Source organism: Falco naumanni, chromosome 2 (genome assembly GCF_017639655.2).
Source record: "Falco naumanni isolate bFalNau1 chromosome 2, bFalNau1.pat, whole genome shotgun sequence".
NCBI classification, from domain to species: Eukaryota; Metazoa; Chordata; class Aves; order Falconiformes; family Falconidae; genus Falco; species Falco naumanni.
This window is the reverse complement of record NC_054055.1, coordinates 73,745,219-73,758,934: the sequence shown is the minus strand read 5'-3', so window position 1 is coordinate 73,758,934 and position 13,716 is coordinate 73,745,219. Positions and strand designations below refer to the sequence as shown.

At 45.0% G+C, this 13,716-nt stretch overlaps 1 protein-coding gene and 1 long non-coding RNA gene across 3 annotated transcripts in view; one reads left to right on the top strand and one right to left on the bottom strand.

Moving 5' to 3' along the window:
- Positions 1 to 1,168: 1,168 nt before the first annotated feature.
- LOC121083934 lies at positions 1,169 to 13,580 on the bottom strand. The gene is made up of 3 exons (XR_005826531.1): positions 13,503 to 13,580; positions 9,885 to 9,992; positions 1,169 to 1,329 (listed from the first exon to the last, which is right to left on the bottom strand). It is a non-coding gene; the product is annotated as an uncharacterized LOC121083934 (long non-coding RNA).
- The window catches only part of SLC9A7 (solute carrier family 9 member A7), a 79,379-nt gene continuing 78,822 nt past the window's right edge, over positions 13,160 to 13,716 (top strand). The window contains exon 1 of one of the 2 annotated variants that reach the window (XM_040584842.1): positions 13,160 to 13,567. In XM_040584842.1, the coding sequence (XP_040440776.1) occupies positions 13,303 to 13,567 (265 nt within the window). In that variant the 5' untranslated portion in view covers positions 13,160 to 13,302. The remainder of the gene's footprint in view (positions 13,568 to 13,716) is intronic. The other variant, XM_040584841.1, reaches the window with a different exon arrangement.

Genomic DNA, 13,716 nt, shown 5'->3' with positions numbered 1-13,716 from the left:
CATGGGGGAGGGATAACGGAGGCCTGAGGCAGACACTGTCCTCCTTGTAATTCTGGTACAGCAAACCATCACAGATGGGTAGCTGGAGGTAGCAACATGTTAATTTGCTTTTGCACAATTCATCAGAATTTTTCTATCTGAATCTATTGCTGCACAGTCTGTTGATGCTCTTCCAATGTCAAACCCTTAACATTAATATTGTGGGGTGGCTTTACCTATGGTGCCAACCTGCCATGCACATTGTCCTTGTGTGTGAGAACAGTGGCTGCCTGATGCTCCCAAGGAGACTGGCAAAAAGTGAGAAAAGTGGGATCTCCAACAAAAACGTAGGAGACATCACTTACCTGGACTTCGGTGGAATCCTGGCAAAATATACTGAAAGGCTGCAGCAGTGCTGGACCCTGCCTGCATTAACTTTAGGAAATTACACAGGAATCTGTAGCCCTGGATAATCCCCACACAGGTCAAGATTTTTATCAGACTTCATTAGCATCATAATGAACCTGTGAATCAGATCTAAACTACGCTTTTAAATATTCAGTGTAACTGTAAAAAAGTCCTGCTGTAAAAGTAAGCAAACATGGGATTCCATTTATTTTGCCTTTTCTTCCCTTTCTGTCTTTCAGCAGAACATGCGATAAACATTCTAGACACTGTTTTTGGAAATATTGCTACATCACTGTAAGACTCTGAGGAATAAATTAGTTAAACTGTTGATAACACAAAATAGCAAGGGATTCTGCAGAGACAGCAGATGGAAAGAAAATACAGAAGTAATTATTTGGAAGAGTGTAGTGGTTTGACCCTGGCCAAATGCCAGACACCCACCAAAACTGCTCTATCGCTCCCCTCCTCAACCATACAGGGGAGAAAAAATATAATGAAAGACTCGGGTGTTGAGATAAGGACAGGGAGATCCCTCAGCAATTATCATCACAGGCAAAACAGACTTGGCTTGGGGAAATTAGTTTAATTCATTACCATTCAAATCAGAAAAAAAAACCACACCTTCCTCCACCCCTCCCCTCTTCCCAGGCTTAACTTCATTCCCGATTTCTCCATCTCCTCCCCCGAGTGCGCAGGGGAACAGGGGATGGGGGTTGTGGTCAGTTCATCACAGGCTGCTTCTGCTGCTTCTTGCTCCTCACACTCTTTTCCTGCTCCAGCCTGGGGTCTCCCCCACAGGAGGCAGTTCTCCATGAACTTTTCCGACATGAGTACTTCCCATGGGCTGCAATTCTTCACACATTGCTCCAGCATGGATCCCCCATGGGGTCACAAGTTCTGCCCACAAATCTGCTCCTGCGTGGACTCCTCTCTCCACAGGTCCTGCCAGGAAATTTACTTCAGCACAGGCTTCCCACAGGGTCACAGCCCCCTTTGGGCATCCACCTACTCTGGCATGGTGTCCCTCACGGGCTGCATGTGCATATTTGCTCCACTGTTAACCTCCATGGGGTGCAGAGGGACAGCCCGCCTCACCACGGGCTTCACCATGAGCTGCAGGGGCATCTCTGCTCTGGCACCTGGAACACCTCCTCCCCTCCTTCATTGGCCTTAGTGTCTGCAGATGCTCTCTTCTGCTAGTGCAGATTTCCTCCCCCCCTGCCCCTGCTTTCTTAACACACTATCCCAGTGGTGCTACCACTGTCACTGATGGGCTTGGCCTTGGCCAATGGCGGGTCCATCTCGGGCCCAGCTGGCATTGTCTCCATCGGACACGGGGGAAGCTTCTGGCATCTTCTCACAGAAGCCACCCCTGTAGCCCCCCTACTACCAAAACCTTGCCATGTGAACTGACTACAAAGAGTTTGAACTCTAAAGCTTGCTTGCATGTTAGGAAGACTTATTGCACTGACTGGTTTTCACATAATATAATTTGCCCTGAAGGAGCCAAAATGTCCAGTACAGAAACTAGTAAACCAAATGGTCAGACAGAGGAACTGGGGTGGAATGAAAAATATGTTCTCTTGCAAAATAGACCCATTCACCACAGGGAAGTATGAATTAGACAACTCTGACATGTGGAAAGACCTTCCTCTAAGTCCAGACATATAGAAATACAGATTTGAATATGGTAAGGTGAAATCCCAAGGAAAGTCTGTGATCATATATAGAAGTACGTATACTCCATGTAACCTGCATATAGTTTAGGCAAATTGATCTTGACTTAATGTCCTGGTTTCAGCTGGGATAGAGTTAATTTTCTTCTTAGTAGCTGGTGCAGTGCCATGGTTTGGATTTGGTGTGAGAACAATGTTGATAGCAGATGGATGGTTTTGGTTGTTGCTGGGTGATGTTTATACTAAATCAAGGACTTTTCGGTTCCTTGGGCCCTGCCAGTGAGAAGGCTGGAGGGGCACGGGAAACTGGGAGGGGACACAGCCAGGACAGGTGACCCAAACTAGCCAAAGGGATGTTCCATACCATACGGCATCATGCTGAGTATATAAACTGGGGGAAGAAGAAGGAAGGGGGGGACGTTTGGCATTATGGTGTCTGTCTTTCTGGGTAATTGTTATGTGTGATGGAGCCCGGCTTTCCTGGGGATGGCCGAACAGCTGCCTGCCCCTGGGAAGTGGGGAATTAATTCCTCGTTTTGCTTTGCTTGTGTGCGCAGCTTTTGCTTTACCTATTCAATTGTTCTTATCTCAAACCTCGAATTTTACACTCCTTTCTGATCTTCCTCCCCATCCCTCTGGGTGAGGGGGAGTGAGTGAGCGGCTGCATGGTTCTGGGTTGCCGGCCAGGATTAAACCATGCACTTAAAAATCTAAAGAAGGGAAGCACAGCCATATCATGTGAACCTGGTACAGAGCTGGCCAATTAGCAATGGGAAAACGGGAAATGTCTTAGAGTTAAGGCAAATGTTCAATCCTGTGCTGTTTTGATGCATTTCAGTCCTTCTCTTTCCAGGAACTCAGGAGTTATTCAAACTGCAGTAACCTCTCAAAAAAATTTTCAGCAAGGGAGGCATCAGGACAAGGCCAAATCCAAACCCAGAAGAACCAAAGTCTAATATCAATGGCTCACTTTGGGACTCAGACTTTGCTCTGTTTCAGACCTATTCAGCAGGATCTATGTCCCCAGAAAAACAGTCTATTAGTTGTCTCTGGTTTTAATCAGATATGAAAAAAATTGTCTCTCCTCTACTTCTATAAGTGACTGCACATCTTCAGTACAGGCAAACTATCAAAAAGTGCCGGTTTTGTGTGTGTTCGCAGTACTCACTGGACTCCACTGCTGCCAAACAAATGAGATTTTTGGGTACGTTTCCTTAGCCCTACTATAGGAGGTCTACTTAGTTAGATATGTAACTCTGAGTTTGTCACCCAAAGCAATCTCTTTGTAGGCAGTGGAAAAAACCTTTGGGGTGGCAATTCATCTTAGATAAGCACTTTTGGATGGTAGCTAACCCAATCTACCTCAACTGTCCCTTTGTTTTTTGTTAACTATAAAGTCAATGAATGGTGATGAACACAGACTTACACATCAAAACTTCAGCTGTCTAAAGCTGACCTTCCAAAGCTGTTTTAGGTAAATCACACTTTTTATGTAGAACTGTTTATTCTGGATTATTTCCAGCAGTTCTCTTTCAGTTATAGGTGCTATACATAAATGAACACACAGTCCATGCCAGAAAGGGCTTACATCTGGAAAACAGCTAAGCCGAATCAGCTCTCATGCACATTAAAGAGGTGTCTGCCAGAACAACTCAGCTTCAAACTGCTGGTTAAATCATAGTCACTTGTTAATTATGAAGGTGATGTATCTATTTAGATAAATATACTGAGTAAGTAGCTCTGGATCATACCCTGAAACAAATCCATTAAAAATCTTATACAGGCACATGAAAAGAGGTTCCAATATGAAGTTTTGTAAAATAAGGCAAACACAATGTTAATTTTCTGGATTAAATTGGTTTGTGGTCATTTTTTTCTATCACCTATTTAAAATCATTTCCTTTTAAAATAATTTCCTTTGTAGTTCCTCTATTTCACAGCTATTTACACACCAAAGGATTAAAGAGCAAATAACAGAAGCCCAAAAGCAAATAATTAGAAAACATCAAAAGTACAGCCAGGTGCCATGAATGTAAAAGAATTGCACTGGAGAAAGGCCTCAAACCCCAGGATGTGAGTGAAACTGAACTTAAGTGCAAACAAAACAAAATATGTCTTCCATAATGAGCAGTTGCACTTTGTCAAAATGTCTGTGCCTCTCTCCCAGTTGCGGCAGAGCACTGGAATACTCTCCACCGATGAGCTGCTGGGAACTGACTCATTGCACACTCAGCATGCCTCAGAGGCCACAGAATACGATGGATGAGAAGGAAACCATGGGAACAGGCCCCATAACTCTAAAGAACCTAACTCATCTGTCTTGGTGTCCTGCAACCTGCTGGCTGTCCTGCCGAGAGGCTGCACCAGCACCTCCCCTGTGAGAACGCTGGTCTCCTCCTAGCTAAACCCTGTGGGAAAGCCTCCACTTCCAAATCACATAGTCACATTCAGTGTTTTCTGTTGCTACGTTCGTTGCCATTTCCACCTCATCTGTGTGCCAGTAGCTTCTTTCTGACAGCCCTGGTCCTATCTCTCCCTGCTACCAAAGTCAGTGTCCCAGGCAGTGGGTCATTCCTAGCCTCCTTCTCTTGTTGTGGAGACTCTGGACCTTCTAAGGGGATATAGGCAATGGCAGCTTCACCTTTTCAAGGGACTAGGACCCACAAAAGCAGGGAAACAGAACATTATTCTTCTTCTGATGTTAAAAGAAAGTGTTACTCCTCCTTGACTTTCTGAGTTGCTGCAGGGAAGACATTGCCGAATTTACCTGCTGGTTCTCATTGCCATTCTGGCTTGCACTTGGTTCCTTATTATGTGTTGGTTTTGGCTGGGATAGAGTTAATTTTCTTCATAGTAGCTAGTATGAGGCTATGTTTTGGATTTGTGCCAAAACCAGTGATGATAACACCGGGATGATTTTGCTGTTGCTGAGTAGCACTTACACAGAGTCAATGTCTTTTCTGCTTCCCATCCCACTCCAGCAGCGAGGAGGCTGGGGGTGCACAAGGAGATGGGAGGGGGCACAGCTGGGACAGGTGACCCCAGCTGACCACAAGGATATTCCATACCATATGACATCATGCTCAGCAATAAAAGCTGGGGGAAAGAAAAGGGTGTGTGTGTGTCTGTGTGTACATTTGGACTGATGGCTTTTGTCTTCCCATGTAACTGTTATGTGTGATGGAGACGGCTTCCCTGGGGACGGCTGAACACCTGCCTGCCCATGGGAAGCAGTGAATGAATTCCTTGTTTTGCTTTGCTTGGATGCATGGCTTTTGCTTTACCTGTTAAACTGTCTTTATCTCAATCCATGAGTTTTCTTACTCTTCTGCAACAATTCTCTCCCCCGTCCTACTGTGTGGGGAGTGAGTGAGAGGCTGGGTGGGGCTTAGTTGCTGGCTGGGGTTAAAGCACGACAGCAGGAAAGATTAATGACCATGTGTGATTAGTTGATGATGAAAGCATTGCTGCAAGACATTAGCTCTGCTCGGTGTTTGCAATTTCTGCTGAATTAAAAAATTTTCTCAATCTTATCTTGGCAGTGAGACAAAATTTGGGCCAGCATAAAGCCGGCAATAAGGGGGGGTAACAGCAGCATAAGACTAGCGTGTATGTGATAGTTCCTCTGTAACCTCAGCTCTTCCCCAACCGCATCAGGCCACGAGTGTCTCTGACGGTGCCTTGGGCTTAATACCACTAGAGGTCATGCAATGTACTTATTATCTAAGCTGCTTTTGAAAAAATGCTTTAGTACTTCACACCTAATAGATGTATCTGTATTGACTGCATTTGCAGACACTGCTTTGGTGTCTAGATGTCCCTGCTTTGTAAGCCTGTAATAACCATGCCACAATAAATACCCCGTTTATTCTGTTACCCAACTTGAAACTTACCTCAAATAGCACATAACTGGAGAAGGATGAGGAACGGGGAATATGCAAATAGTATTATCATGAAAAGCCTTCTCTATAGAATGAAATATCCTATCCACTAAAATAAGGAATAAGCAGGGAAGACATTGTAGTGTAACATCAAATCCTTTATTACAACAGCGCAAGAGGTGGCTTGTGTCTGACCCAACTACTGTGACGCTGATTCTGCTAACGCATCTGCCTTGGACTTTTCCTATCTTGTGGGTACAGCTTCAGGTAATATTGATTGCATCTTGAAGCAGCTGACAACTGCTCTCTGTCTTTTGATTTCAAACCTTTTGCTGTCTTTCTCCTCTTTGCCTTTGGCCAGCAGCCTAGCAGTCAATCAAGTAACAAACACCCCTATCTGTATCATCCATATCCAGCTCCACCTCAAATAGGCATGCTTTTAGGGAGTTGCCAGCATTCTGTCACAGCTTGGCCCAGCCCTACTATCACAATTTGTCCAGTAGATGCAGATCTGTTGTGAGAGGGCTCAGCTGTTGCAGCCAGCATGTTTTCCCTTAGAGATTGACATCGATATTAGCCAGGGTCCATCAGAAGCTAAAACTTGCCCAGCGGCACTGCCCTTACCAGTCCAAGTTTGCTTACTCTTGGAAAAGAACAACCAGCTCTCAGGCATCATCTGTTCCTGTTCTGCACTTATGTTTGATCCTCACCCTTCAGCTACGCAGCCCCTTCTGCCTCCTGACTCAGGGTTCTCCCAGGTTGTAGGGAACTGGCTGCTTGCATAACCTTTTGAGAAACATGTCTCCAAATTTCCTACATGATTTAGCAGACCCTATAAAAAGAGAGCAGTAATAGCCTATCAGTTGTTTAGTTTCTACAGTAATAAAAATTCACAATTAAATTGTTCTCATCCTTTCACAGCACCATTTTCTTTCGCCAGTCTGGAAAACTCTGGAGGTAAGTATTGTTACTAAACTAGGTATTACATTCATAATCTCATCATTGATGATCTAATCTCATTTTATCATACACTGATAATCTCATCAATGTGTATAAATACCGGAAGGGAGGATCTAAAGAGGATGGAGCCAGACTCTTTTCAGTGGTGCCCAGTGGCAGGACCAAAAGCAATGGGCATAAACTGAAACACAAGACGTTCCCTCTGAACATCAGGAAACACTTTTTCACTGTGAGGGCGACTGAGCACTGGCACTGGTTGCCCAGAGAGTTTATGGAGTCTCCATCCATGAAGATGTTTAAAAGCCATGCAGGCATGGTCCTGGGCAACTGGCTTTAGGTGGCCTTGCTTGAGCAGGGGGGTTGGACCAGATGACCTGCAGAGGTGACTTCCAACCTCAGCCATCCTGTGATTACCGGCCAGTTATCTGACATTCTGTCACTCTCTTAGTAAGTTTTTTATTATCTGTGTAGGAGGTTGCTTAGATTATACAAACTGACTGTATTAGTATGTTTTTAATAATTCCGCCCTTTCAACAAAGACCCTATGAAAAGATGGCAGGCAAAGTTAGACCTTCTTACCAAACCACTATGATTCTTCCAAAACTGTACAGCACAGTATCCAACATGATGGGAGCCATATATCACTCAAGCCCGCTTCTCTGTGGATGTTTTAGGATCTAATATTTGTAAGAGTTTGTTCTCCCACAGAAGAAACTAGAAGTTTCCTGATTTTTTCCAGAACAAAAGCAAAAATAAGTACCTTCAGACATAACTTCCCTAGATAGATCTAACATTTTTCTTTCATATGTCTAGCCATGCCTCTGGGCTGCCAAATTCAGATGAAGCCAAGAGACTCAGCATAAATTTACTTGCAAAGATTTACTTTCTAGCCTATGCAGTGCCTACGGGCACAGCATATTGAGCACAATCAAGATCTAATCAAATGTAATTTTGACTTTCTGTTTCACTATCAAGAACAGAACAGTGGGCTTTTCCAGGAGATCTTTGTCAAAAGGTTTGGTATAATTGTACAAGTATAGAATAGGAATATTTTATAACCAATACGAATGCCACAACACCGTACCTGTATTTTTTTCTCCTTTGCACTTTATAACTACATTTGAGGAAACCTTCCACAGGCCACTGTTTCTCGTAGTGGCCAACTGACAGCTGACAGTAACAGGGCATCCATGTGCACGCCTGCAGTTTCAAATGACGTCCACATAACTCCTCATGGGGCTAGACAAGATTAATTTTGTGCAGGTCAAATTGTAATTCACATGCCTCAATCAAGGCTCACTTGCTCTTCTCCAGAACTTTTTCAGACTCTTCTGGCACAAGTTGAGCTGTGGCACCAGGATATTCACTTGTTTAAATATTTATGGACAATGTGGTGGGGAGTGATGAGTGATGTGTATCACTTAGCTACTTTTTTTAGCAATTATAACATTGAAAGCCATAACTATGATTTGCACCTGCAAAGGGTAATGAACTGCTGCCTTCTGAGGAGTAAGAGAAAACCTCCTTTGTCCCTAGTAGAATGACACTTCCTAGTATCACATACAGCTAGAAGGGCAAAGCAATCCATTTGGTTATGAGGGAGATGGCAGAGCACCCTTCCATAGATAAAATTTCGAGTCATATCCCTCTCTGACACTCTGAAAGTTTAGCATGGCACAAAAGCTGCAAGATGTGGCTGCACAGTGAGTGACTCTTGTACCTTCCAAATAGCACAGAACAACTTTTACACTAGCTAGACTTCTGTCTACTGGAAAGGCTAATGTTGATTTCTGCATTTGCACTGATGGAAAATGGCAGTTCTGACATGTTCTTGGATATATGACTCCTCTGCAGAACTGGTACCAACAGAGACACGTGTCACAATTGTTAGCACTTCAAACAAACTGGGGATTCAAACAAATTTGTTTTTCAGTAAAACCTTGACATGTTCTTCAGAATTTCATTGCAGAACACTTGGTTTTCTTTAACTCATGTCTGCAGTAGGGCATGCTTTATGGGGTCCTGGGGTGTGGGGATACCTTACACACACAGGAAGGTAGCTCACAAGGTGATCCCACTATTGCCAGAAGTTGGCTGTAGGTTCAAAATGGGTTGCCATTTTAAAGCACTGTGATGGGAGGTTTTGGCTTAAAGAGGAAGAAGGGGAGGTGGTGAGGAGAGTGGGTGATGTGCTAGCTGCTCTGCAAGACTGACCTGCTTGCTAATCACTTAATACTGCATCCTGGATTAATGTGCTAGAAAATTTGAGCGTGCAAGGGAAGTTGCATAAACATTCCACATATTAAGACAAAGATTTGTTTGGTTTTCCAGTTTGTTAAAAGCAGAAGCAACTGTGAGGCCTTTTTCTATCAGAGGCAGTCCAACATCATGTTACATCAGTGAAAATCTCAAAACTGCTGCTTTTGTCAGCAAAAAAGGGTCAGCCTCAACAGACTTGCATAATACAGAAAAGGTCTCAATAGAGTGCAAGCTCTTCAGTGCTGTTGACAGAGAGTGGACAATGTTACTGCCAACAGCTTACAGAGAGAGCAGGGCTTGAAAATAGGGCTTTGCATTTGCCTCACGTAACTTTCAAACTCTGGGAATAAGAATAAACCTGAAGTGCATATCAGTTCATGTGATAACAATGACTTTCCTAACAAAGGAAATTATAAAAATGCTGAATGGCTATTTGATGCTGATTCTGGCGTGGTGAACTTTTTAGTAAGAGAAGACTGTAGGCCAAAGGTAATGGGGTGGGCTGATCCATATCTATCTCAACAGTGTTTTGGTCAGACTCATGTGAATCAATCCTACAAGTCAATCATCAGCTATGTGCAAATGCACACATTTATTAGCATTTAATATCAAAATCCTTCTGCATCCCTCCAGGTATGACTGAACTCTGTTGAATGGCTAGATTTTGTCCTTTGCTCTATTTCAGTGTGATCTCATAGCTTTAGTTTTAAGTCTTTGATACCTCTGTTGTGATCCCACTTGGCTATTGCCTTCCATCTCCCGAAGCACACATCACTGTTTCTGCCTGAAGCGTGGCCTCTCAAACAGCAAGCAGATCAAAGACCTCTACCTGGGACCAGAGAGAAAATAACAAATGGAAAGAAAGTGGGTACAGAACAAAATGATAGTTTTGCTAAGCAGGCAGGCTGACTTCTGCAACATACATGGTGGCCTGGTGGCAGAGGTAACATTCAGGTCCCACCTGTAGAGAACATGAAGGAGGTTTAGAGCAGAACATCTTGGGAAGGCAAGTGGAGGCCTGCCAGAAAAAGTTTGGAACACAAACCATACCTGCAGCATTATTACAGTGATGGAGCTACACCTTGACATGAGATTACTGATGTTCCTAATGGACTGAAAACACCACAGCAATCTGCTAGCTACACCATTGTAAGGAATTGATGTGTGTGAATACAGCTCTCTTAGAAGGATGCAGCCTGGTTTATAGTGCTGTACAGACAAGCTTGACTTGATACCTTTTTTCATATTTGATGTTATATGCTCCAGATGATCCTGTTTAAATCAGTCAACCTATTCATGCACCGTGATACCGATCCACGAGTGTAAAGAGACAGCAAACTTTGGCCTCTGTGAACCAAATATACTGTACATATCAAATTCTCTGGCAACCACATCTTGGACAGACACTGAGTTGAGGAGAACTTATTACATCACTATTAAACTTTTGCACCCTAAACAGACAGAAACAATCATACTCCCATCTCCAGTTTGTGTATGGGATTTAGTAACATCCATATAGTCCAGAGTAAGGATGAGATGTGTCTGATTGTGGTGAACACACTTTTTTAAACTCAGTAAAAGTATTTTGGGACAGTACCTACCGATGTATTGATTTCAGTGAAGGTGTTCCTAGGATAAGGTGGCACCTGTGCAGAGGCTATAGGACAAAGCAGCAGTGAAAACACTCGTAAATGTGAACGTGGTGGTTTAAAGCTTGTGCTGATGGTAGCACTGACATGTCAAACTATGGATGAATGCTTTCCTCCACAAACAACATAGTTCAGCTGGGGGGGTGGGGGTCGGGGGGAAAGGTAACACTGAGCTATTATGCTTAACTATTAAAAGAACTGCCTGGATATTTCTCATTGTTGCCTGGAGAGCAAGAGGCGTAGTGCATAGTGACCTGTGTGAATGTTGAAGGGTAAACCCCAGGTTATTGGTGGAACACTTTGCAGAAAGTAACTTAAGACCCTGACTGCAGCTCAGCTGAGAGGTAGATGAAATTACAATATACATGGAAATTGTCTTCTTCAAAAGAGCCACCATACACTTAGTGACAGACTTTACTCAGCGCTATGCAGCACACAATAAAAAATCAGAAACAGTAGAGAGCCTGTTACTGCCATTCAGCCTTTTATTTTACAACTTTATTAGCATTACACATACTTAGCACTGCTTCACATACCTGTAGTCTGCTCTGAGGCCTTTAGGTTGTTATATCCTAAAGATACATATTATGTTCCATGTAGATTGTATATCCTAAAGATAAACAATAAAGATTTAGCAGTATAATGCTTTCATTACACCAGAAATGTTAATTTTGAATGTGAGATTTAATGTAAGGCAGTCTTGAGGCAATAATTTTTAATGGTTCATGTAGGTTTAAGAGCTAAGTCTTCAGGGCAAATGAATGCTTTTCATCTCTAAGAGGTTTACAAATGATGGCACTATCAATGCAAACTTTCAGCCCTGCATAGTCAAATATTTAAAAGTAATTGCACATAATTATACCAGATTCTGAGGGCTGTTGAGAAGTCTGCATAAATACTATACTTAATATTGAGAAGTCTGCATAAATACTATATTTAAAAGGACAACATATAAACAAAAATGTGGATTTACATAGCTGTCATGTTGAAGTGTTTCTAAAAAGGAGTGTCCTAAACAAAAGCGTATGTGACAAGAGACAATTCCTGACCCACTGGCCAGAGGCGAGAAAGTTTGGAAGAGAGACTCTTGTAACTAGAGCACACCAATAAATAGCATCTGAAACGGCCAGGCAGCAACGTTAAGAAAGAGGACAGCACTAAAAAGATAGGATCTGCCGTATAACTAATTAAACATGTGGCCAAAGGTATTCTGCTTTCTTTTTATGCAAAACAATGTCTAAAATACCTGTTAGAAGTTGTATTTGAAAATAATTCTGGGAGAAATGTTACAGGAGTAGAAATGTCAGCGCTGCTCACAGCACCGCTGGGAACTGGGAGGGAATTCCTCTGGTAGACAAAGAAAAAGCACACTCCTGCTGAAACTGATAAAAACAAACAAAAAAAACCCTCACAAAGACGAGTTTTACAGTGTTCCATATTTCTTTAAACCCAAACATTTTCACTACTCAGAATTCCTTGTTTTTTCTTTATTTCTCTCTTTTTTGAAAGGTCTGCAATTCATTAAAGAAAAAAGCTAAAGGAGAAAGTTCTGATGTTGCTTTGTTTGCAAAAAGCAGAAGTGACTTTTCTTTCCCTCCCCCGATTCGAGATGATTTTATAACAGTAAGCATATGCTTTGGTCTTTGGTTGGTTTTTTCAGCAAAGAAATTTCAAATGAAAAATACTAACTAGCTGTATTAATTTCCTACAATTGTCTTGCTTCCTAGAAGCAAATCTCCAGTAGGATGTATTTGGATGGAAACCCCCAAGTTAGCAATTTGTGTTCAGTAAGTTTTCCTGTATCTGAGGAAGGAAAAAAATAATAAAGAAAAAGACAAGAAGAAACCCCGCGTGGGAAAACACTAGAGTGAGTATTATTCTCACTCTTTTGGGAGGACTTTTGCAAGTTCAGGGACCCCGAGCGACCAGTGCCTGCGTTAGTTCCTTACTAGGTCCAAGGGAGACCACCAGCCGCTGGCCCGGCTCGGTCCCGGACAGGGTCAGAGCGGGCTCCAGGACCGTGATTTTCAACACGGCACTGTGTAACAGCTGCTCACCGGCTCACGGTGCAACGGTCCGGCACCGGGACCGGCACCGACCCCACAGCGCTGCCGGCGCTGCTGGCGCCGCCGGGGCGTCACCCGGGGCTCCCGCAGCAAAACCGGCCCCGCGGCGGGATGGGGCGGGCCGGCTCTCACCCCCTCGTCGCTTCACCCCCGCCGGGCAGGGACGGCCGGGCCGGGCCCGGGGCAGGGAGGACATCGAGCCCTCAGGGCGGGCGAGCCCACGCTGCCCGGCCGAGGCCGCCGCCGGCGAGGCTGCGCCTTTAAGGGGCCGGGGGAGGCGACGGCGGGCGGGTTCCTGTGCACCGGGGCCGCTCCCTCCCGCCGTCCCTCCTCCCTCCCCCGCCGGCCGGCCGGGCGGTGGGCAGTGCCCGCGGGCCGTCGCCGCGGGTGTGGGACGGGGAGCCGCGGCAGCCCGCCCGCCGCCATGGCTCTGTCCCTGCGCCGCCGGCTGCCGCTGCTCGCCCTTCTGCTGGCAGCCGGCGGGCTGCGGGCGGCGGAGCGGAGCAGCGGCAGCAGCAGCGCCATGGAGGAGCTCGCCACCGAGAAGGAGGCGGAGGAGAGCCACCGGCAGGACAGCGTGAGCCTGCTCACCTTCATCCTGCTCCTCACCCTCACCATCCTCACCATCTGGCTTTTCAAGCATCGTCGCGTCCGCTTCCTCCACGAGACCGGCCTGGCCATGATCTACGGTGAGTCCCGCCGGGGCCCCGGCACCGCGCCTCGGCCAGCGCCGCCCGCCCGCGCCTCAGCCCCGCTACACCCCTCCTCCCCGGGCGGGCGGCCCTTTCTGAGGGCCGCTGAAGAGGCCGCTGTCACCGCGGCAGGTGCCCGGAGGAGC